The sequence below is a fragment of the Trachypithecus francoisi genome, unplaced genomic scaffold (genome assembly GCF_009764315.1).
Source record: "Trachypithecus francoisi isolate TF-2019V2 unplaced genomic scaffold, Tfra_2.0 Lachesis_group21, whole genome shotgun sequence".
Lineage (NCBI taxonomy): Eukaryota > Metazoa > Chordata > Mammalia > Primates > Cercopithecidae > Trachypithecus > Trachypithecus francoisi.
Window position 1 is genome coordinate 5,122,125 of NW_022681467.1, and position 26,858 is coordinate 5,148,982.

Below are 26,858 nucleotides of genomic sequence, written 5' to 3' on the forward strand. Positions count from 1 at the left end.
CAACAGGCTGGGCATGGTGGCTCATGCCTGTAATCCCAGCACTTTGGGAGGCCAAGGCGGGTGGATCATCTGAGAACATGACTTCGAGACCAGCCTGGCCAACATGGTGAAACCCTATCTCTACTAACAATACAAAATTAGCCGGGTGTGGTGGCACGTGCCTGTAATCCCAGCTACTCAGGAGGCTGAGGTGACAGGATCACCTGAGCTTGGGGAGGTAGAGGCTGCAGTGGGTCACGATCGCACCACTGTATTCCAGCCTGGGCAACAGAGTGTGACCCTGTCACAAACAAACAAACAAAATACATTTTAAAGAATAAAATTTAAAACTTCTGCTCTGTAAAAGACACTGTTCAAAAGAAAAGACAAGCCATAGATTGGGAGAAAATATCTGCAAGGCACACTATCCCCCTGATAAAGGACTGATATCCAAAATACAAAAAGAGCTATTAAAACTCAACGATAAGAAAACTAACAACTGAATTAAAAATGGGTGAGAGATCTGAACAGACATCTCATCAAAGAAGATACACAGATGGCAAATAAGCATATGAAAAGATGTTCAACATCATATGTCATTAGGGAACTGCAAATGAAAACAATCGCATACCACTAAACACCTTTTAGAATGGCTAAAATGTTAAAAACTGACAATACCAAATGCTGACAAGATGCAGAACAAGAACTCTCATTCATTGCTAGCAATAATGTAAAATGGCACAGCCACTTTGGAAGATGACGGTTCAGCAGTTTCTTACAAAGCTAAACATAGACTTACCTATTTAGCCATAGAAAAGCATGAGATCATGTCATTTAAAACAACATTGATGGAATTGGAGGTCATTATGTTAAGTGATCTAAGCCAGGTACAGAAAGACAAACTTTGCATGTTCTCATTTATTTGGGGGAGCTAAAAATTAAAACAATTGAACTCATGGAGACAGAGAGTAGAAAGACAGTTACCAGAGGCTGGGAAGTGTAGCTGGGCTCAGGGATGGGGGGAAGTGGGGATGGTTAATGGGTACAAAAAGATAAGTCAGAAAGAATGAATAAGATCTAGTATTTGATAGCACAACCAGATGACTATAGTAAATAATAATTTAATTGTACATTTAAAACTAAAAGAGTGTAACTGGATTGTTTATAACACAAAGGATAAACGCTTGAGGGGAGGGATACCCCATTTACCATGAAGTAATTATTATACATTGCATGCTTGTATTAAAATATTTCATGTACCCTATACATATATATATACCTATGTACCCACAAAAATTAAAAATTAAAAGTTAAAAAATAAACAATCCCAAACCAAAAATAGACTTACATATGATCCAGCAATGACCCTCCTTGGTATTTACCCAAATTAGTTGAAAACTTATGTCCACACAAAAACCTGCACAGAGATATTTATGGCAGCTTTATTCACAATTGCCAAAACCTGGAAGCCACCAAGATGTTCCTCAGTAGGTGAATGGATAAACTGTGGTACATCCAGACAATGAAGTATTTATTCAGCACTAAAAATAAATAAGCTATGAAGCCATGAAAAGACACAGAAGAACCTTAAATTTACGTTACTAAGTGAAAAAAGCCAATCTGATACTACTACTTGTTACATAATTCCCACTACTTGACATTCTGGAAAAGACAAGACACTAAAAAGATCAGTACTTGCCAGGGGTTCAAGTGGGGTTATCATTTTCAAGCAGAGAAACTATTTTTTAATGATACTTTTAAGGTGGGTACATATCATTATGCATTGATATATAAAACAAAGCAGGCTGGGCACAGTGGCTCACACCTGTAATCCCAGCACTCTGGAGGCAGGCAAATCTCCTGAGGTTAGGAGTTCGAGAACAACCTGGTCAACGTGGTGAAACCCCAGCTCTATTAAAAATACAAAATTAGTTGGATGTGCTGGCACATGCCTGTAATGCCAGCCAGCTACTTGGGAGGTTGAGGCATGAGAATAGTTTGCACCTGGGAAGCGGAGGTTGCAGTGAGTCGATATCGTGCCATTGCACCCCAGACTGGGTGACGAGAGCGAAACTCCATCCCCACCCCCACCCCCCCCAAAAAAAGCGAAACAAACAAAAAACCCACTAGCATGAGAAACTGCTTGTTGGTGAATGCAGACAGGGACACCCACTTTTAAAGTCCCTATCCGTCTATAATGTTCCACTACTGCTTACCTGAGTATGAAAATGCACTTGCTCAGACAGTGAAGGTACAAGGTGAGGGGAAGCACAGGTTACCTTGGCTGCTGAATCACTTGCTCAGCACTTTGTTACCATGTGTTCCCACAAGGAACCCTGAATATGTCCAATTCAGCCTGTTCCCAGTCATTATGGGTAGACACTTCTATCCATACAATCCTTGCTTCCAATTCTTCAACTGAGTTGTATTAATTTTCTTATTGCTGTATCACAAATTACCACATTTATTATTTCATAGTTCCCATGAGACAGGAGTCTGGATCTGGGTTAGTGGGGTCATCTGCTCAAGGTCTCACCAGGCTGAAATTAAGGTGTCTGCTGGAGATGCAATCTCATCTAAGGCTCAGGGACCTCTTCCAAGCTCACTGGTTATTGGCAGAATCAATTTCCTTGTGGCTGTAGGACCGAGGCCCTCAGCCCCTAGAGGCTGCATGCCATTTCTTGTCATGTGGTCTTTCCCACAAGATGACAGTTTGCTTCTTCAGGCAAACAGAAGAGTATCTTAGCTGCTTTAACTCTCTCTGGCTTCAGGCTGGGCGCGGTGGCTCATGCCTCTAATCCCAGAACTTTGGGAGGGCAAGGCAGGCAGATCGCTTGAGGTCAGCAGTTCAAGACCAGCCTGGCCAACATGGTGAAACCAGGTCTCTACTAAAAATACAAAAATTGGCCAGGAGCGGTGGCTCATGCCTGTAATCCCAGCACTTTGGGAGGCCGAAGCGGGCAGATCACCCAAGGTAGGGAGTATAAGACCAGTCCGACCAACATGGAGAAACCAAGTCTCTCTAAAAAAAACAAAACAAAACAAAATACAAAAATTAGCCGGCCATGGTGGCACATGCCTGTAATCCCAGCTACTCAGGAGGCTGAGGCAGAAGAATCGCTTGAACCCAGGAGGCAGAGGTTGTGGTGAGCTGAGGTTGCGCCATTGCACTCCAGCCTGGGCAATGAGAGCAAAACTCCATCTCAAAAACAAAAACAAAAACAAAACAAAACAAATTAGCCAGACGTGGTGGCGGGCACCTGTAATCCCAACTATTTGTAAGGCTAAGGCAGAAGAATAGCTTGAACCCAGGAGGCAAAGGTTGCAGTGAGCTGAGATTGTGCCACTGGCTTCAGTAAGGGCCAGTGTCTTTTAAAGTCTCATCTGATTAGGTCAGGTCCACCTTGAATAATTTTCATTTGACTAGCTCAAGGGCAAATGATTTGGGACCTTCATTATATCTGCAAAATCCTTCACCTTTGTCACGTGACAGCTTCATCACAGGAGTAAAATCCACCAGACTCCCAATCCTGCCCACTCTCAAGGCAAGGAGATTACACAGGGCGCAAACAACAGGAAGAGAATCTCAGGGCCATCTGCACTTCTGCCTACCACACCGATGATTAATCCTAATGAACTAACACTGTCAGGTTAATCCTCCTAAATCAAGCCTCATCACACTGTCCTCCTCCTAAAATAACCTTGAACAGCTTTACAAAGCATAGAGAGTGAATTCTAAATTCATTAACCTGATATTCCAGGCCTTTCTCAACCTCACCCTAGGTGACATTTTGAACCTTAACTCCAAAAGGCCCTCCTCAGCCATGTGGTCCTTTGCTCTGCCCCTCCCATGTCCTCTGTGTTCTCTGCTCTGCATTCCTTCTTGCATTTTCCTCCAGACCCTATTTGCTCTTTCCCTCCTCTTCCTCCTTCAAAGCCTATACAGACTTCAAGATGTTGTGCAGATTCTACATTCCAGATCATACGTTCCTGTGTGTCCTCCTTTGTCCCATTTATGCATCTTTGCTAATTAAATTCTTGAAGTGCCTTTTCTCCAGGCCCCCAACAGACCCTAAAGTCAACTGAAATACTGAACTGTTGAGGTTATAGTGTTAGCTCTATAAATATGATGCTATGGTCTCAGACTAATAATTAACCCTCAGAGCAAAGGAGAAGAGCTCCAACTAAACAATAAATTAACAAAATGTGGGGCCTCAAATGCAGTGGTGATGTCAGGGAGTTAACTAGCATCATTTAAAACCACCTTTGACTGATTGCTGGAGAATATTTTTACCCAGAAAATCAGTAGGCTCAAATTTGATAATACAGACACAAAAACAACCACTGCTGACTGACATTTTCATTCTGGAGGCATTTTAGTAAGAGAAATACTCAAAATTCCCCACATGCCCATATTTTCCAATAAATACTGGAAAACTATATGCCAAAACTCCAAGGAGCCTGACTTTATGCCTCCAAGATCATTTTTAAAAAAGTCTTTCGAATGGAGACAGAATGAACATTCTTGACTCTTAGAGAAATGTTAAGTAGGAATTCCATACACACACTCAATTTTTTTCACCTCAGAAAAAGACTGAGTCCTGGGTAAGTATATTAGTCCCCTTGTTAGCCTACCAAAGTACTAACTGGTCCATCATGCCATAAAAATAAGCCCACAAACACAAAACTATAGATAGATAACATTCTATCTCCAGTAATAAAGTTTCTGATGATGTAATATGTATTACCTGTGCCTCTTTGATGAAAGTATTATTACTAGAAAAATCCATTTAGCTTGCCTCTCCAATAAATCAAATTTCTCAATGACAGGAACCATGTCGGTTCTTCCATCCCTAGTGCAAGAACTTTTACTTGGAGATGCTCTTTTTTTTTTTTTTTTTTTGAGACGGAGTCTCGCTCTGTCGCCCGGGCTGGAGTGCAGTGGCGGATCTCAGCTCACTGCAAGCCCCGCCTCCTGGGTTTACGCCATTCTCCTGCCTCAGCCTCCCGAGTAGCTGGGACTACAGGCGCCCGCCACCTCGCCCGGCTAGTTTTTTGTATTTTTAGTAGAGACGGGGTTTCACCGTGTTAGCCAGGATGGTCTCGATCTCCTGACCTCGTGATTCGCCCGTCTCGGCCTCCCAAAGTGCTGGGATGACAGGCTTGAGCCACCGCGCCCGGCCTGGATATGCTCTTAATAAATATTTCCTGAACATCAGTTTGGATACAATCTATAAATTAAAGCCTATTCATAAACTTTTCACCATAAGTAAACGATGAATGGTAAGAGGCAATATATTAAAAGGTACAGCGGTGTTCTAAAAGAGAACACATGCCTCATACACAAAAATGCCCACTTGGCTTCTCACTCCTGCCAGCTTTGTGGAAACGAAAGGGTGACCAGCATTATGATGTAACAGAAAATTCTGGAGGTGGGGCAGTGGTGTCACATTCAGGCAGACAGGGTGCGGGGTGTCCTGCCCCAGCAGATCCAGCAGAACTATAGGACACCACTCTGCCCCGGCCTTCGTTTCCTCATTTGTAAAAGGTGAGATCTACCTTAGGTTGTTTACTTAGGTTCCTTCTACCCCAAAAGAGATTTGATGTTATTAATGCCATTTTTCAGCACAGAATCAGTTTTCAACAGTTAACAAGTTTTCTACACAGTAGATACACAAGAACTTTCTACAACGTTTTCTTCTAGCATCTCCGATCAGTAGCACAAAAGCATATATAAATTTTTATCAGTTGGATAATGTAAGTTCTCAAAATGTATAACGCTGATGTTCCCATTTAACATTAGAGATTCCAATGTTTCCTATTTACATTCAAAAAAGGAAATCTGGCTTATATATACAATTGGAAAAACTTATTAACTCATATTTAATCAAATGACAAAAATGATACTATGGCAAGGAATATAAGGATTAAGCAAATTAATTAGACATAAAGTTCTCAGACTCTAATACTGCATTCCTAGTAAGTTTAACTGTCACCTTCTGTGCTACCAAAACTTCAAAACAGATTTATTTTCTGAAAGGCTGGAGAGTAGGGTGTTGGGGAATGACTTATTACGTTAACCAGGGATTGTGTGTATATAATTGCAAGCTGCAATCACCATGACTCAATTATATCCAAACTTTTAAAGCTTTTCTGTTAAAGAAAGAAGGAAGGGAGGAAGGAAAGAAAGAAGTAAGAAGGACAGAAAGAAAATTGGGTCTTGCCTAAAAGATTACTTATGAGACTTAAGGAATTTACACATTCATGGCTGAGTGCTCAATAATACATTCCCAGTGGAATGGTCTCTAGAAATGTCTACAATTAAAAACAGAACAATATAAAAAAAAAAATTGAATGGCTTACTCTCTAGTTGGTGCGTTAGTGGAGGATTCCTTTTCTGAATCAGGAGAGCTTAAGGTTTGCAAAATACAATGATTTTTTTCAGTGGATAGGGCATCTCTTTCTTGCTCAGCATGGATTAATTTTAAGGCCTCTATTCCATCTTCTCTCTCCATCTTGCCACCTGGATTTGGCTGTGGTTCTGGGCTCTTTAAAAACAGGTCATCTTCTTCACTTATTGAAACAGTGAGGTCACTGCTGGTACTCCAACTTTCCTCCTCCTTCTCTTCCTGCTTTTTTCTGAAGGGCTTTTGTGACTTTGGGTCCCCGTGAGCAAGATGATCTGCAAGTGGGGACACGAATCGATTACCAATCACTGACTTCAGGGGGAAGCAAGGTAACACAGAGCAGAATCATTCGTCGGTTAAAAACACGGAGAAGCAGCCCACACACAATTCATTATAGAACCTAAAAGCTTAAACATATTTTCAAACGTTTAAAAAAATCACAGTGTAAGGTTTAAAAATCAGCAAATTCACTTGCATGTACATTTTTAAGAGTTCATTAGAATGGAACTTGTTGCCAAAGATACTATTTTATGACAAAGAGAGATAATTAGAGAGTATATTTTGTCCTTACATAAGATCACTACCACCCAGAAACATCAGCAACCAAACTCAGCCTTTCATCCCACCTGAAACACCTTCCCAAGGAGAATGCTTCTCTTGAGACCACTTATTTTCAGATTCACAGTATTCTGAAACTGATATCTGAGAGACTGGCGGGCTGGCTCTTTTTTCCTCAACTTCAATATGTTCCCGTGTCAGTATTTCTCCCTCTGATCCCTCTGATCTGCTGGAACTGTCACACTTTAAATCAGTGGTTCTGTTCTCTGGACTTAATCTTTCCTGTAACGGGGAATTGAGTTCAGCAGACTTTTTGCCTTCAGATAAATTACTCTTGCCATGACGTGTGTTACTTCCTATCTCCAAGCAATGAGTTTGTTCCTCCTCAGACAATACACTGGCTGTGACTGGCGTTTTCTCACCAGTCTGAAGAGATGCCTTTCCATCTATGCTGTCAGACTTATTTAAGCACTGTGTGTCATTACTAGTTTGTACTACACAGCTGTCTGTCACATTACTTCTCTGGGCTGTCTGTCGGTGTGAATGTGGGTCAGGAATTGAAAAGTTCTTTGTGGGTTGGGGAGATTTGTGCTCTGTACTGAAATCTCCCATGCTTGAGACGGCTGACATTTGGCGGCCCATAAAGATTGTTGCTGGTTGATACAATCCTCTTGACATGGCTGTTCCTGAGTTAATTCCCTCCTGCACTGCAACCTGCAACACCAAAAGAGATGTGAGCTAAACATATTGTGTATAAACAATTAGGTGGGTTTTTTTTTTCCGGAAATGAAAGGAGGTCAAACAAAGCATGATTACTGAAATCAGCACCTACCATGTTTTATTAAACTCATGCCTTCCTATATAATGAATGAGCAAAAAGCAGTAAAGTCCATACAATTTAATTTTAATAACAATGATAGTTCATAAAACCAACATAGTAAAGAAAGTAGGCCAGGTGTGGTGGCTCACGCCTGCAATCCCAGCACTTTGGGAGGCTAAGGTGGGCAGATCACCTGAGGTCAGGAGTTCGAGACCAGCCTGGCTGACATTGTAAAACTCTGTCTCTGCTAAAAATACAAAAATTAGCCAGGCATGGTGGCAGGTGCCCGTGATGCCAGCTGTTTGGGAAGCCGAGGCAGGAGAATCACTTGAACCCAGGCAGCAGAGTTTGCAGTGAGCCGAGATCATGCCACTGCACTCCCGCCTGGAGACTCCATCTCAAAAAAAAAAAGTTAAGTACAGAATATATGTTTTTGAAAAAAGAAATACATGCTTTGAAAAGACATCATTAGGAAAGTGAAAACATAACCCACACAATGGGAGAAAATATTATAATTATGTATCTGATAAGGGTCTAGTATCCAAAATACATAAAGAAGTCATATAATTACATAATAAAAAGACAAATAGCCCTTAAAAGTGGGAAAAGGATTTAGATAGACATTTCTCCAAAGAAGATATATGAATGGCCAATAAACACATAAAATGATACTATCGATACTCATTAGGAAAACATAATTCAAAAGCACAATAAGATATCACTTTACCCACTATGATGGCTGTCTTGGTCTGTTCACGTTGCTATAACAAAATACCATAAACTAGACAGTGCATAAATAACAGAAATTTGTTTCTGATAGTTCCGGAGGCTAGGAAGTCCAAGATCGAGGCAGGCGCCAGCAGACTCTGGGTCTGGTAAGGAACTGCTTTCTCTCAGACAGCATCTTTCTGCTGTGTGCTCGCAGGGTGGAAGGGGCAGGCAAATTTCCCTGGGCCTCTTTTATAAAGAAACTAATCGTGCCCATGAAGGCTCTGCCCCCTTGATTCAATCACTTCCCAAAGTCCTCACCCTCAAAAACCAACACCTTGGGGATTAGAATTTCAATACATGAATTGTGCCGGGGGCGGGGGGCACACAAATATTCAGCCCATATCAATGGCTATACTAAGAAAGATAGACGTTTTAATTTAGGATATTTAAGATGGAGAGTACCCCTCCAATAATCAGGAGAAATATGAGATAGAAATAAAGACATTATCACTTACAGGTTCTGGGGAGTACACGGCATACCTGGAGGCCAGCACACAAACGTCAGGGAGTGCAGGCAGAGAGAGAAAGAAAAGGGACCCGTGTCCTCACACGGTGGAAGCAGTGGTTTGAGGGGAAGGACACATGAGCCAATGTCTTTATTGGGTCCCAGGTGTTATCCAAACAGGTTTCCCACAGGCAGCATGGGGAGTTTTAACTGGTGAGTTTAAAGCAAGCAGGCATGAGTTTTGGGAGGTTACCCAGTGACTGAGAGGTGGTCACTGTGGCATATGGTCCATGGAGAATGTGAAGGTCAGAAGGGCCTGTCAAGCAGGCTGCATCCAGCTGTCCCATAGGGAAGTGGTCACCAGAGAGCAGCTGTGTAAGGCAGGTATCCGGACCGACCACACTGAGGAACTGAGGAGGAAGGTGGAACTGCCAACTGTGTCAGGGGTGACTCAGTCCTGCTTCTGGTATGAGAAGGTTCAACTTAGATTTAAAATGGATGCTGAGGCAACATAAAATTATAAGAATTTACTATGGCCAGGTGCGGTGGCTCAAGCATGTAATCCCAGCACTTTGGGAGGCTGAGACGGGTGGATCACGAGGTCAGGAGATCTAGACCATCCTGGCTAACACGGTGAAACCCCATCTCCACTAAAAAAATACAAAAAACTAGCCGGGGGCGAGGTGGCAGGCGCCTGTAGTTCCGGCTACTTGGGAGGCTGAGGCAAGAGAATGGTGTAAACCCCGGAGGCAGAGCTCGCAGTGAGCTGAGATCTGGCCACTGCACTCCAGCCTGGGTGACAGAGCGAGACTCTGTCTTGGGAAAAAAAAAAAAAAAGAATTCACTACAACAAGCAATAACAAGTGTTGTCCAGGATGTGGAAAAACTAGAATCATACACTGCTGATGGGAATATAAAACGGTGCAGCCACTTTAGAAGAGTTTGGCAGCTCCTGAAAAAGTTAAACAGAGTTATCAACTGACCAGCAATTCCATATCTAGGCAGAGGTATGGAGAATGTAAACATATGACTACACAAAATCTTGTACAAGGATGTGCACAGCAACATTATTTATGATAGCCAAAAGTGGAGATAACTCCAATGGCCAACATTAGATGACTAGATAAAATGTAATATATTCACACAAGAGAATAATTTTCAGCCACGAAAATAAATGAATTACTGATACCTGTTACATCATGGATGAACTTCGAAAATATCATGCTAAATGAGAAGCCAGTCACAAAAAGACCACATACTGTAAGATTTCATTTATGAAAATGTTCAGAATAGGCAAATTTTTAGAGACAGGAAGTAGTTAACTGTTTGCCCCAGGCTGGGGACTGAAGGGCGGGGGTGGGTGGTGGGGAGTAGAAGGAATTGGGGGAAGTAAAGAGTGATTGCTAAAAGGTATGGGGTTTCTTTTTCAGGAATGAAAGTATGCTCACATTGATTGTGATTATGGCTGTACAACTCTTAATAAAAACTATAAAGCTGTCACAAAAAAAGAAAATGAACAAATGAATAAAAAATCCTTAGAAAAGAAATTAAGTTATGCAGCTAGGAAGAGATTAGGAAGAGTTCCTGGCCCTGAGGCTGAGGTGGGAGGATTGCTTGAGCCCAGGAACTTGAGACCAGCCTTGGCAACACAGTGAGACTCCACCTCTACAAAATAAAAAATTTTTTAAAAATTTTTAATTAAAAAATCTTTGGGCACCTGTAATCCCAGCTACTCAGGGGGCTGAGGCAGGAGATTTCGCTTGAACCCAGGAGGCAGAGGTTGCAGTGAGCCGAGCTCCATATATATATATATATGTATAAAATTAGCTAGGCATGGTGGCACACACCTGTGGTCCCAGCTACTTGGAGACTGAGGCAGGAGAATTGCTTGGGCCCAGGAAGTCAAAGCCGCAGTGAGCTATGATCGCACCACTGCACTCTAGCCTGGGCTACAGAGTGAGGCCATGTTTCAAAAAAAATTAGGAAAAGTACATCTCTCCCATCTCTCCCCATAGAGGGAGGAGGGACAGGAAGATCCAGCAGGATAGAAAAGTATAGAGGAAAAAGGAAGTTCTACCTCCACGATCCTTTAGTCCTCTAGCTGTTCTCCCCAGAGAAAGCAACTCTAAGTTTCTTGCAGAAAGGACTTTGATACACTAGTAGGTATGTGCGTAAAGGGTGACATACTTTGCATTATGTAATTATAGTTTTTATTATATTCAATTTTAACAGCAGCATATTATCCTATTCTATAGATGTACCATAATTTATGTAAACAGTCTGCTATTGAAGGACATTGGTTTGTTTCCCACCATCTTCCACTCCAAATCACGCTGCAGTGATTATCCCTGAGTGTATGTCTCTCTGCACACACGCAAGTATATCAGTAGGATACTTTTCTAGAACTGAAATTGCTGGGTCAAGCCTGCCTTATAGAATATTGTCATTTTACCATCCAAAGAGGCCATTATGTCATTTTAAAGAATTTCCCATTATACCATATGGTTTAAATAGCAAAATGATATTAATCAACATTCTGATTCATCAATATGAATAGTATTTGTAATATACTGGTGTCTTCTATTCCTTTTGTAATTAAAAAAAGCTGATATATGTTATACTGATATAATAAAAACAAATTTTAAAACAGGAAAAATTATCTATTACCACTACCATAATCTAACAACTACTTTCATTTTTCCTGTTATAAAAAAACTAGTTGTGTAAATAGATGGCTCTGAGGGATGGGCTACTGTGGAGACTTTAGCAGGGCTAAAAGGGCTGAGGCCTCAGAGTGGCTGCGCAATAGCAGTCATTTGGTGGAGACATGAGGCAAATCAGGGATCAGACTTAGAAGTCTGAGAAGGCTTTAATTTTTCATTTTCAAGACCAGTTTATGAAGTGTTAATGTACCAACACCAGAGCAATGACTAACCCAGTACAGGGAGGACATGGCAGGCCTAAGCACCTTCCTCTTTTGATCTGCTAAAGGCCAAGCCAAAGCACAAAAGGCGGCACATTTCAGATATGAGAAAGACACCTGAGGAGGGCCAAAGGACATGCCCCTGAGTTACTGCGCTCAATTAGTAATTCTCAAATGTCTCTGACCCCCTAAGAGAGGCAAAACTGAACAACGAATCCAGAGCCAAGAACTAGAGAGAAACAGCAATCAGATTGGTAATCTGCAGAGTCAGGAAGGTAGCAGGGAACCATGATGTACTTAAGGTAAATGCTTCAGAACTACAGAAAGTGAAAATAAGGACCCAATTCAAGAGACAACACTGTTAGCAGGGGTTTATTTCCCAACAAGAGGAGCATTTATCACTTTCTGTGATAGCAAGTAGTTATTAACTGTTTTGCAATTTTGCCAAGCATTGCCAGACTTCTTGGGATACTGAAGTCTGGGTCCTCAACAAACTCTAGTAATATACTAATTAATAAGTACATGGCATGTTAGTGCCCTGTAACAAATTAGGAGTTATAGAAAAGTGGCCCTTAATTATGTGTAAAAATAAAAGTCTGTGGACGATGCATCATTCATCCAAGGGCCCAAAAAAGGCAACATGTACTTGAGGATATGCTTCAACTCAATAGGAAGGTTGTCTTCCTGCGCTATTTCTAGTTGTTGCCAGTATTATTCATAGGGAACAGTAACTTTTTATTTTGACATAATTCAAACAATATTTTTTATTTATAGAGATGTGGTCTATGTTGCCCAGGGTGGACTCGAACTCCTGGGCTCAAGTGATCCTCCTGCCTCGGTCTCCCAAGTAGCTGGGACTGCAGGTGTGCATCAACATGTGTGACTTTATTTTGATATAATCTTACACCTACAGAAACATTGCAAAAACAATACAAAACATTCCCCTAACAGTGTTTAGCCAGATTTACCAAATGTTTACATTTTATCCCATTTATCACTTTCTCTCCCTCTACATATATGTGTTTGTCTCTGTATGTGTGTATACTTAAATATAAGCATACGATTTTCTTCTGAATCATTTGAGGGTAAGTTGGGACACTCTGCCTATTTACCACTAAGCACTTCAGTGAGCATTTCCAAAAGCACAGGGACACGCTCGTTCTTGAGCAAAGTTCATGATTAGAATCAGAAATTTAACACTGATATAATCTTGTTTTCTATTCCACAACCCATAATCCAATTTTGTCAATTGGGCCAATAATAAGCCAGTAACAAAGTCATTTATTATTATTATCATCAAGTATTATATACTATACATAATTGTTTCTGCTATACTTTTATACAACTGGCAGCACAGTAGGCTTGTTGACACCAGCATCACCACAAACATGTCAGGAATGCATTACACTACAATGTTAAGTCACAGGCAATAGGAATTTTTTCAGCTCCATTATAACCCTATGTCTAAGACTGACAACAATGTAATACCATTCTATAAACATTAAATTTTTAAAAATTTAAATTATAACAATCCTGGATTGGGTCCTGGAACAACAAAAAAAGAAGACATTAATGGAAAAACTGGTAATATCTGAATCAAGTCTAGAGTTTAGTTAATAGTAATGTATCTGTGTTGGTTTCCTAGATTTGACAAGTGTAGCATGGTAATGTAAGATGGTAACAACGGTGGCAACTAGGTGAGGGATCCAAGGGAACACTTTGTACTATCTCTGCAACTTTTCTGCAACTCTAAAATTACTGTAAAATAAAGATGATTTTTAAAAAATTATAACCCCCCAGTACTGAGGAAGGTTAGGTGAAATAGAAGCTCTCACACTGTTGGAGGCTGAATAAATGGGCAGAATCCTCTTAGGGAAGAATCTGGCATCAAGAGTCCTAACCATACTTGTTGCTTTGATTCAGTAATTCTATATGGAAATCCATCATAATAAGGAAATAAAGCTAATAGAAAAAAACAGCTATGTGGACAAACAAGTTCACTTAGAGCATTATTTAAAATCATAAAAAGTTGGAAGCAACCTGTATGACTATAAAATAGGGAAAGGTCATGAAGTCATACAAATTGGGCAAATAGAGACTATGTCATAACAAAAATACTTACACTTTAAAAATTACATACTCAGTATGCTTATACCTATATAAAATAAATCTAAACACAGGAAAAAGATATTTACCAAAATGTGTTTATATAGAATTATGTCAAGAATATTAACACTGCTATTCTCTTTTCTTTTTTTTGGTTTAATAAATTCAACTTGATTTAAACTTTTGAAAACCATTTTACTGAGATATAATTCACATACCATAAAACTTATCCTTTTAAAAGCATACAATTCATTGGGCTTTTAGTATATTCACAGAGTTGTGCGACCATCACCACAATCAATTTTGGAACATTTTTTCATCACTCCAACAAGAAACCCCATACCTTTTTGTAACTCCCCATCCTCCCCAGTCAGTTCCCAGCCCTAAGCAGCCACTAATCTACTTTCTGTTTGTAAAAATCTGCTTATTCTGCACATTTCATTAATATTTAAGTGGAATCATATAGTATGTTGTCTTTTTTGATTGGTTTCTTTCACTTAGCACCATGTTTTCTAGGTTTATCCATTCTGTGGCATTTATCAGTATTTTATTCCTTTTCATGGCTGAATAATATTCTGTTTTAAGGATATACTGTATTTTGTTTATCCATTCATCAGATGAGAACATGTAAATTGTGTCCACTTTTGGATTACTATGAATAACGCTGCTATAAACTTTTGTCCACTTTTTGTGTCCAATCTTGTACACAGCAAGCTGCTATGCTTGAATGCTATGCTATGAATGAAACTGTTGCTTCATATGGTAACTACATGTTTAACTTTTTCAGGAACTGCTAAACTGTTTTCCAAAGTGTTTGCACCATTTTACATTCCCACCAGCAATTACATAAACTTTAATAACAAAAAATGAGAAACTTGCAAAAATTAATTGCTGCTCCCTATAAGGCAATGCTGCATTTGAACTAACTCAATACTTGCAAAGTAAAATACTGGCTCCAGTAAAATGCAAGGTGAACTTCTGTAGGCTTGCAGGTTTCCCATTTGCTGAAATCAGGCGCTAAGACAGGTGTCTCTTTTCTTTTTTAAAAGTCTGTCATTTTATTAGCTTAGCAACAGGAAACAGAGTACTCTTTAATCTTAAATTATGACCGTTATTATGTGTCTTCTCAAAGCAGTTTCTGAGCCAGGGAAGCTGAAAAGAAAATGCCATGTTTCACATTATTGTTGACAGAGGAATAATATTAGGAATTCAAAAGTTTTTGGGAGACAGTTGTTATTGCCAAAAGCAGCAGCATGTATCAGTATTTAAGGATCTGACACAATGACCAACTTTTCCACACCTTCCTATTACTTTGTGTAGGTGAGTGCTAGAGATAAATCTACAATCCAATATTTTAGTTCAGTTCTTTTTTTCTTGTCACAGTTATTCATCTGCAGTCTTAAAAAATGTTGGGAGTTGTGGGAAGCAATAGCAAAGCAAATGAACATGACCAAAAATATTTATTAGTGAACAGAAGATAACTTAAAAATCAGGAATTCATCTTTACTAGGAGAAAGAAGAGGAGTGAACATAAGAAGATATCAACAAGTTTAGAATTGTAATGATGTATTAATCGTTATGAACTACAGTATTTAAAGGCAGACCTTAACCACTAATATACTTTGAAAAAAAATGTTATACTTCATGTTTTGCAAAATGCTAAGAAAATCTTTATTTTTTCTTATTATTATTATCTTCACAGACAAGGGAATAAGAAGCAGCAAGTTAAATGCAGAATGGAAATGAAGCTGTTAGACCAAATTTTCAGCTTTTCACATGGTACAATTATTGTTTTTAATTTCTATGTAAGCAAGTTCTTAAGTCACATTGAGAATATTTTTTAAAATCCATTAACAATAATTTACATGCAACAATCCTGAAGAAATTATTTTATATGATTGTTATTATAAAATTATTATACATATTTTACATGATATACATACCACACACTGAATTGTGTCCAATTCATCTGTTGAAGCCCCAATCCCCAATGTGGCTTAAAGGATAGGGCCTTAAAGGAGGTAACAAAGGTTAAATTGGGTCATAATGGTGTAACCTTAATCCAATAGAATTGGTGTCCTTATAAGAAGAGGAACAGACACCAATGATCTCTCTGTTCATTCACACAGAGAAAAGGGCACATGAGGACACACTGAGAAGGCCCCTTCTATGACTCAAGGAGAAAGGCCTCATCAGAAAACAACCCTGTTGGCACCTTGATCTTGGACTTCCAGCCTCCAGAACTTCAAAAAATACATTTCTGTTGTTTAAGCCACCCAGTTTGTGGTATTTTGTTATGGCAGTCCTAGCAAACTAATACATTATGCCATTGTGATTTTTAAACCTTCTTCTTACATGCTGCCACCATGATAAATGTAGTCACCACCAAAATCGCACAACTTAGGCCACCAAGAGACATCTCTGGCCATGAAATTCAACAGTTATTGGAACTATCTAAACTTTAAGATATATCTGTTAAATTAGGCTTTAATGGTGTATTCTGTATATTATCTTACACAAAATCAATCTTTGAGTTGTCACCATCAAGTGGTATTATCTCCTATTTCTTCAATTCATAGGTAGTCTCCCTACCACCACACCAACCTCTTCACTCTCTTAAATAAGTGGCAAGAATCCAGGATCAAAGTAAGACTACCCTAATGGAGAACAATAATGGTGATGATGGCGGTGACGGTGGCATCAAGAGCAGTGAACATTTATCAAGCATGTACGAGGTGACAAGCAGGAGCTAAGAGATTTATATGATCAAAACAATCATTATTATTAGTCCTACTCTTATGGGACTTAGCCAGGTTAAGCAACTTGTCCATGTTCACAGAGCCAGGATTCAAACCCAGATACCAGGACTCCAATGCAAACCTTTTATGCTACAATATTCAAACTGAGTCAGTCAAACTCAAATTGCATTACTAAACCACAGCTTTTTAAAACAAACATAAAAATCCCTAATAATGAATCTGAAGCCTGTGCCTAACTTCGAATAACTCAAAATCTGATCTCACTAAAACAGACCCTGAATAGAACTTGTATATGATAAATAAAACCTAGTGTATGTGGGGTAAATGGAAGAGTAAGAGAAAAGCAGGTATGAGCTTCAAGAGAAATTTGGCATTCCAAAATAGTGCCAGCAGGTAACTTTCACAAAATGAACAGAACACCCCAGAACCACTCTTCCAACATCCGTAGCTCTAAGCAACTGTCTTGGTCAAAGTAATAAAGTTAAGTTACAGTCTTCAAGTAACACTTCCTAAGAGGCTTAATAAGTGCCTAAAAATGTCAAGGTAACAGCCCTTTCTTTTTATAATACAATTCAATATCCCCTGTATATACTCCACTATCCCCAAATAGGGTAACTCAGGATAAAATTCTCTTAGAGAGCCCCATTCACAAAAGAACTATGCAGAACTACATCAGAGTGATAGAAAGGTGCCTCCACTTTCCATAATTCTGAGGGATATGAGTAAGGATGTAAGCAATTAACACTCCCCCACAATTAAAAGAACAGTCTCAACCACAAGCAGGCTCCTTCTTCCTAAAATGAACTAACCACCTACTCATCCCTTCTTCATAGGTTTAATTTTAAAAATTGTATTAAAATTATTAAATTATAGAAAGTAGACACAAGGCAAAGGGATGTAAAGAACAAGTTACTTATTTTCCCTACCTCATTGCCTCTCTCTCCCCTCTACGAGGTAACTGAAGCCAACCAGTTAGGATGCCTATTCACACCTTCCTTCAAGCCCAGGACAACTAATTGCTTGATGTAAGGTTTGGCCACTTGTACAAAGTGAGAGCGTGTTGTAAGCAACTCTCCACAACCTGCTTTTCTCTTAGTAATATTCCTTGGACACTGCCCAGATCTGGGCGCCATATGCAGAGCACTTGATCATGAGGGTGCTCTCTCTCCCTAGCTCAGCCTCTCCTCTGCAGCTGCTCATTCAGGCTGCTTCCATATTTCTGCTACTACAAATAATGCTGCAACATATAGACTATATTTTTGCCATTTTTTAAAGATTTTCTTTCTAGGGGACAGATAACCAAATGTGGGACTTCTGGGACAGAGCATATGTGTGTATTCATCATGACTGTTATCACCAGATTCTTTTCCAAGAAAGTTCCAGGCACTAATTTTTTTTTTCAGACTGCAAGAAGTATCTTTTTCTAATAATACAGTATTTCATGGACGATAAGTATATGAATTTGGAAAGTCTTCTAAAGAACAAGAAATCAATACTCATTCTCCTGTGGCGCTTCTATAAACCCTTTTCCACTATCAAAAGGAGAAAAGAAACAGTGTTTCCCCACAAAACTTATCCTCTTCTTGTTAAATTGACTTACGTTTCTTTTCCCCTTCTCATCCACTTTTTTTCTTTTCCCCCTCATTCCACTACACGATAGGCACCTGTATCTGTGGATATAATTTTCTCATTTGTTAGAGCCTCTGTCACATAATACACTTGCCACAGAATCCTGCCACAGAGGAAGATAGCTGGCTAGTCAAATGTCTCCAAGGCAAGTTTTAAAAATACTGTTTTTCTTTCCTTCTTATGAGAGAGTAGCTAATCCCTTTTTAAAAAGGCCCTCTCCCATCATTTTCCTAAGTAAATCCTTTCTCCCAGTAACTGAAAAGCAGACTGATGTATTTATGAAGACTCCAGACCAGTCTCCCACTTACTAGCTGTATGATTGAGAAATTAAGTTACTTAATTTATTTGAGCTCCCATTTCCTAATCTGTAAAATGGGTATTAAAATAGTTTTTATTTTGTAAGGCTGCTGTAACCAATGTGTATTTCTATATGCCTATATATATAAAGTCCTTAGAACAGTGCCTGAAAGACCTATGGGGGAGCTGTTCATCAAAGCCACACTCCCTACTAGGTCCTTGAAAGGCACCCTCAAAAGCAGGAGTGCAGAGTCCAAATGTCATCTGCCCTCGAACACCACATGAAATGGAGAGTACCCTTCACTCAGAGAGCAGCTCTCCCCTCTTCCTCCTTTCAGGCGAGCAGGCCATCATCACTCACCAGGTGCAGGGTGCTGTGGGGTGGTGTGGCGGGGAAGAAGGGGCCAGGACCTGCCACGTGGAAGCTTACTGTTGAGTGAGCTGGGAGAGAAGAGTATGTTCTACCCTCTCCTGAAAAAAAGGTCTGCAGGTCTGCAGGTGTAGTTTTAGGGCCAGGACTTGAAATACAATTTGTACAATTCGAGTTAACTTCTAATTGTTTTCTGAATACAAACACATATAAATAAGAAATCAATATAAAAAGGTCCAGCTGAACAGAGAGAGACTACTTTTTGACTTGTCATGGCTCTGTCTAAATCAAGTACAGTCATAACCTTGAGAATGGCAGAACTGAGGGCCACGTTCCCCGTGAAGACAACTGCTCAGAGCTCCCCTCTAGGGAGATTTTTGTGTTGTTTATAGTTGAGCAGTGATTCAAGGGGGCTGCTGGTGAGGGCAGCACTGTGGGCTAGTAAGGATAAGAAATCGGGCTTATACAGAGAACTCTAAGGAATAACGTCTACCTCCTCCACCCACTGTTATTTCCCTTAGCAGGTGTGAGAGGGCGGGCCCATGTCCCTGGGCCCTCACCATCCCAGTACCTGCCCAGTGTCCTCCTGTAAGCACCGTGCCTCTTGGCCCAAGCGTTTCTCTCAGCTGCTGTGCAGCACCAGAAGAGGAGCCAGGTGCGGCACTCTGGCAGTGGCAGACCTGGAGGGGAAACACCTCCCTTTCCTACTCCGCAAATGGGATATCCCTGAGGCGTGCCCTATACAGTCATCCAAGGTTCCCCAATGGGACTGAGAGCCAGGTGCTCTGCGTGATAACCCACTCAATCACACACTCTTACAGCCCACTTTCCCTTCCCCCTGCCACCTTCCCCTCTTTTCTATCTGTGCGTCCTGGGACCACCTCCCAAATAAACTACTTACACTCAAATCCTTGTGTTAGGGTCCTTCCCAGAGGATTCCAATTCAAGTCACTTGCTCTTTCAATAGAGACACTTCAGTATAGTTTTAGGATTCCTTTTCCCCCTTGCTGCAATATTTATTTCAATAAAGTTTCCCCTACACAAGGTATCTGGTCCCTTTACTCTTTGGAGATGAGCCAGGTCCTACAGTGGCTGCCTTGGTCTCATGAATGGTGCTCAGATCCTGGGAACAGCATTCTATCTCACCTGGAATGGAAGAACCCTTTCCATCATCTCATACTGGGGTGTTGTCTTCTCTGTCACGTGCCTCTCCTGCAGTGGCACTGCTCCTGGGAGTACCTCGGACACATGCTCAGATCCGTGGCTAAAGCCACTGCAGAGTTCATCCCTGCATACCAGGCACACAGCCACCTCCTGTGGCTGTGCAGGCTTTCTCCCTTCAAGTTCTTCTTCAGTTGAGCTGTAACGCATTTCTTCTGCCCAACAAAGCCAACAGAAATGGATGCTTCTTTTATTGCAAACATGGGCAGTTTAGGGGGCAGGTCCTCTGCTTGCCATGGCTCACCTGATTCAGCTCAAATACTACAGTACCAAGGAAGACCATTTCCTCCCTCAAGTCTAGGTAAAAATGTAGTACTTAAAGTTTTTATTTCACCAGGAATTTCTCCAACTTTTGAAGAGCTTCCCATACTACCTTTTACCCATACTGCCTTAGAGGGCATTGTTGCAAGGTGGTTAATAGCATGGACGCTGAAGTCCAATGGTCTGGGTTTGAATACTGCCTCTGCCTGATTGTGTAGTTTTCGACGAGTTAACAAACTTTTCAGAGCATTACTATAAAATGGGGGCAACAATATCCTCTACTTCCAGGGTTGTTGAGAAGATACATATAAAGTGTTAATACAGCACCTGGCAAAGTAAAAGTACAGTGATTATTACCCATTGTTACTAACAGTATTAAAAAGTAGGAATAACACCTTTGTAACCATTCTCCACCTGATCCTTGCAGAGAGGGTGACCAGAGGGGAAGTGACGCTCCTCCACAAACCTTCAGCTCTGTGATGAAATTCCCTGGTCCTCCACACCTATCCAGCCCTGATAGAGTATAATCAGTTTGCTTCTACTTCTAGTAGAATATATTTCACAGCCTAATAGTTCAAAGAAACTGCACAACCCCATCCCCAAATGTATACTCTCATTCAAAAATGCCATCTCAATCTTTCTTGAGGACATACATTTTATGTGTTTTTATGTATATTCTCTAGTCACTGTTCTTCAACCAGAAGAACATGCCTAGAAACAGAGTTTGCCCCCAAAATAAAAAATAACTATATATATATAATAGAGGTGAAGAACTATTATAGTAAAATTTGTGAGGATATGAGTGGGGCTTGAAATGTGCCTTTTTGGTAAGACACATTTTTCGTAAGCTAAGTAAATTCATAGTGGAAACAAGCATGGCGGTTGAATAGACTATTAACCCTTCTAAGTGATGTATGATTCTAAAGAGCAGCCACTGGATGCAAGCAAACAATAGATGTCCTACACCAAAACTGAGCCAGGGTTTTACATTTATAAAATGGACACACACCACTTGATGACTTTTCTTGGCATCCACGTTACCGCCTACGGTTGAAAGCTGTACAGCCACTTAAAAAATATCTTTTTACAATTCAGAATGATCACCAATTTGATCGATGCTCTCCCCTTTATTAGTGTTTTCCTCCTCAATGGCCATCTCCAATACAGGCTCTCCATTCTGTTAATTCCTCCTGTCTGAATGGAGCCTCATTTCCTCAGCTCCACACACTCCTCCCCAGGCTCATCCTGCACAGCACTGCCAGCCTCATCTTCCTGCAGGTGCACACATGGGATGTGACCACTTTGCTCACAAGTCCTTCCTTCATTGACCCCAACACACACACACACACACACACACACACACACACACACACAAATTCGAGGAGGAAATCTCAGTTCTTAGCCTGGTACCATAGTTTCAGGTACCAAATCCCACAAGGTAGCTTTCCAAGCTCATTTTCTGCCACTGACTGGCATCCTGCCCATCCTTCTATGCCACCTCACACACCACCTCCTCCACCAGGCCTGGGGTTACTCAATTCACGGGAAGCAGGACCTTCTTTCTTCTCACTGCTCATGCTTGTCCCATGTGACTGGCACTTTATCACACACTATTCTGTGCCTTAGAAAGAACATTGCTTTGTGAGAAGCACTTTGAAGGTAAGAAAATTGTGGCATTTATAGAGTGGCCTACTGTGGCTTCTCAAACAGAATAGATGCTTAACAATTACTTACTGATTCAACCAGTGACTGTACTACGCTTCAGGAAAGGCCCTGGGCCAATGACCAAGACCAATTCATATGACTGCCCAAAGAAGATGAGCTTGGATTTCCACTAAACAGTAAGACATAACTCATATGATAAGGAATTGTTCAGGAATTAGTAGAAGGAGTCACTAAAACATGATTTCGCTGAAATGTATTTACCTTTTAATCGGTTGAACATCGGTGGAAAATTAGAAAAGGCAAAATATAAATTTCTCAAAATGTTACCAAATTAATTCTTACACAGCCAATAGTCAAAGCTTTTAAGGAAATGACATCTTTCCATATAAATGAAAAGACTTCTAATTATTATATGTAAGATTTTAAGGGGTTGTCAACTGTATGTCTCTTGCCCTAATTTTAAATATGTCCTAAAAGGAGACTCCATAACTATATGTAAGGTAAAGAATCAGTAGGTAATAAAGGAAAAAAAAGCTTCCGTTTTCCTGAAGTACCATTGACACTGCCATGCTAAGAATATGTCTATCAAGAATGGCACAGAAAGAACTAACTGGCTTCTAGATTAAAACACATCAATTATTTCATGACCGAATGTCAAACAGAAAAACTGCCTGAATGCTTTAAAAGTCTATCACATCATACCACATTTGGCCTACACGGAATGGCATATTCATCATTTATCATTAAAGGCCTTTTTATATAGGTCAAGGTTGCTAGGGCTTGGTGTTTTGTATCTCACAGTTTAAAGAATGCTCTAAATTCTAGGGTTTTTTTTTTAACTTTTTAATCTATGAGGAAGGAAAACGAAAACTTCCTATAAACTCAGATTAATGCCTGCTAATGCACGGAAGAAAGAAAAACTAAAACCTTCCTCCTACTATAAAAACAAAATAGTGTGGCCTCTGTTTCTTTTCTGATAAGAGTCTTAAATACCAAACAGTTAACTGCATAATAACATTTACTGGCAGCCAAGCAGCCTGCTTAGCAGATATATAAAGCAGGTAAAAGGAGAAAAAGTTAATTTCTTGGCTGAATGATTCCATCGGTAGCTATAGGGCAAACCTGAAAGTCTTTTAGTAAAGTAGCAGTTGATTCTTCTATCAATCTGTAGCACACATACTCTTCCAAGGAAAGCATTAAATATGAAAATCATATCCCGTTATCATCTGTTTCCAGCTTTCAGCCCAGTAAGCTTTTCTTAATGAATGCTGCAGCCTAAGGAACAAGCATGCTGTTGGCTTTTCTGAATAATGGAGTGATGCTACCATTTTTGCTTATTACAATATCGACTGGCTGAGGGGGTTTCACACATAGTCACAAGTGACTACTCTTGCCAGCATGCTCCAAGTTATTACAAGATGTTTTTAGACATTTCATCTAAAAGAGCTTTACTGCTTTTAGTGAAGAAAACATCTATGGTCTTGAACAGAATCATTTATATGGAGATAGGCGGGAGGATTAGAAGCCTGCATTTCAGCAGATACATAGCAGAATTTATTTAAGTATTCCTTGCCGATCTTTTTGTCTATTGCTTAGATATGCAATCTGTTCTTTCCACTTTTTCTGTGCAAAGGTTAAAATGTACAGAATTATATATATTCACACAAATAAAAGAATCAAAATGCCATATTTTGTTTACTTTTCATTTAAAACACTTCTCAAACTAAGAAAAGAGCAGCTACAAGGCATGATTTAGAAAAATAATTTTACCTACTGACAACACTGAGGTTTTCTTTAGAGTCTACCCTTTCTTCCCAAAGTAACTCCCTTTCAGCAAACTTAATTAGACGTTAAAGCAATATTCTGTAAGCAAAAATCTTTAATCACTTAAGGTTTAATCAAAGGGATCTTTCTAATAAGATGATTTTATTTGAAACAATATCTTAAAATATAAATACTCCAGAACTCCTCTGTTAACAGAAAGGTTATCAATTTAGTTTATTACCTTTTCTCTGTCTTCATCTTTCAGTTCACCTTTTAGTCCCAGACTATCTTTTGAGGGTAGCATCTTCTTAGTTTGAGTCTCATATTCAAGCTAAATATAAACAAAGTTTGATTTTGTGATAAATATTTTTACAACTAGCACCTGTCTGTATACTGCAGTCTTTACAACATACAGGGAGCACTGAAGTAGAAAGTAAAAGCTGATGTTGCCACGAAATTCACCTTATCTTAGAAAATGAACAATTTTGCAAATAACACATATCGAAAGTTGAATTTTACAAAATGCCACAATTTTTAAATAAAATAAGATTTGATGGATTTTTACTTTCATCAACTTAGGGAATAAAATTTTTATATATACATATACACACATATATATGTGTGTATATATATGTGTGTGTGTATATATATGTATACAGTTTGATACTTTATCACAAAAATTCAATTCCTTTATTATGAAAGTAACACATTAGACAGTGTTTCCTTTTAGAAGTTTTGCCCCAAACAAAAGAAAAAAAAAAAAACAATCCTACTGATTTCTTATCTGTATGATATCTACAAAATATCATGATTCTGATCGTCACAGCAATTGAGTATACTTGCTAGATCATCAACTTAAAACAAATTCCATTTTCTATGAATAAAAATATACTGCAGACATCAATGATCAGAATCCAGTTTGCTCTGGCACTAATAACTACATAAAGATGTCTGCATCATTACCACACTATAATTGGTGAAAGTGATTCAATCTTAAAATGACTTTTTCTTAAAAGCAAGGCATAAAAAAGCACTTTGATTCAGTACGCTAGTAATTAAAGCCTTAAAAAAGTCATGGATTGTGGTCCATCACAGATAAGTATCAGAACATTTTCTAAATTAGGCAGGTATGTACTATAATTAGAAATACACCTATGAGATGATGAAATTAGAAAGCTGTTTCCTTAGTTCTCTGATTGAACATAAAATAGGCCCGAGCTTTGTTCTCACACACAAAAACCGAATGGGCACTAATAACCAAACTGATTTGTTTCTCTCAAAATATTCTGAAAGGTATTATTAATATATGCTGTCTCATTTTTAGTAACAGTTAGGTATGGATTTTTTTTAACCAGCAGAGTACTATTAACATGATAGACGGCAGTAATTCTCTAAATAGATACTCAATTAAATGAAAATTTTATAAGGCCAGTACAAATGATAAAATGATAAACTAAGAATAGATAAAGCAATAACGAAGATACAATTTACGCCTCTCTGTTCCATATCTATTCCTTTGAACTCAGAGGTGTTTACATTTTAACCACAAGAGCTTTAAACAGGTATCCCTTACAGATTCAGTATCTCAAAAAAGAAATGGGGGATGAATTACAATACAAACATACAATTACAGGCTAAACAAAAATTCTTTTCTCCTGTGACTACAAATGTTTTCTTATGCTCTTTGAGATCAATGAGCATTGTACCTGATTTCCTCATTATAGGATCATTTCAGAGCCATACCTTCCAAAGACAGAGCACTTTCTCATAGAAATATGGGAGTTTTATTCAATTCATTTTGCTGAAGGAAAAAGGAAGTGATAACTGCATAAAGTCTTCCTAAAGAACAGAAAGAAGTATCTTTAAGAGCCCAATTTAGATTGGTCTCAATGCAACTGAAAAAGTCACTAAACTGTAGATACTCTTTTTCTAAATAATGCAAATTGAAATGGCACAATGAAGTTGCAGAGATACAATGATAAATTAATGATTGATACAGACTGTAAGCCTGCATCCCCTAGGACCATGGATTTCCATCAAAAAATGCTTTGTTCTCTTTTTTCTTTTTTTTCTTTTTCTTTTTATATACAACACCTGGTTATTATCCACGTTCTGAACACTGGAAAGCAGGAGTTTTCCACAGTGCTCTCCAGAGCCTACTCATGCACCAGTAACATCTCCTGGTCTGGAGCCCCTCTAGGGATAAATAATTCCCTTATCTTCCTAGCCCCAACCCGAGAAATCTGTTTTAATAAACCCAAGAGCACTGAGTTAATCCATCAGGTAACTTGTTCTGTCTGTCACTGTATTGCCTCACAGCATTGGCTTGATGCTGCCCACCTAAACTTAGTAGGACCTTCCCATTTACTACCTCACTATGCACAAGTAATTTATTTCAGCGGAATTAATGAAATCTGTTAACAATGACTGGGGGTTGATGGAGGTTCTCGCAGAAGTTTCTGGTCTCTGGGATTTCTCTCCAAGCTCACAAACGTTTTCCATTACGTTACTTTCTGTATTTTCACTTCCGTCAATTTCCCTTCAATCACTTTACTGTTTGCCTGAAAGTGTCACCACTACCTTTTTTTGCCACAGACTTCCTTTTTCATTGTTTTTCAGGGTTGCTCAGCTAATTCTCAAGTTACAGAATAAGTGAATAATGGAACTGAATTGACATTTAAAATCTGCTGGCCCTGTCTCCTCATATTAGAGTTGAGGAAATGGGTACAGAGAGTTACATAATAGGCTGATTTTATCCTCAGGTCAGTATGAGAGACGCGACTAAGATTCACAGTCTTTTGTTTTCTCTTCTCCTGTTTTTTTCCAGTATCTGTGCTTCCTCTTAGATCGTGAACTTTTACCAAAGATATGGGGGAACGTTTA

The 26,858-nt window shown here is 39.4% G+C and overlaps 1 protein-coding gene across 8 annotated transcripts in view; it reads right to left on the reverse strand.

The window, feature by feature from the left end:
- Positions 1-26,858, reverse strand: part of KIZ (kizuna centrosomal protein) — a 126,554-nt gene that overhangs the window by 81,768 nt on the left and 17,928 nt on the right. For 7 of the 8 annotated variants that reach the window (XM_033185452.1, XM_033185459.1, XM_033185451.1 and 4 more), the window contains 3 exons: positions 24,217-24,306; positions 7,013-7,658; positions 6,343-6,661 (listed from right to left, as the gene is read on the reverse strand). In XM_033185452.1, coding sequence (XP_033041343.1) covers positions 6,343-6,661; positions 7,013-7,658; positions 24,217-24,306 — 1,055 coding nt within the window. The remainder of the gene's footprint in view (positions 1-6,342; positions 6,662-7,012; positions 7,659-24,216; positions 24,307-26,858) is intronic. The other variant, XM_033185455.1, reaches the window with a different exon arrangement.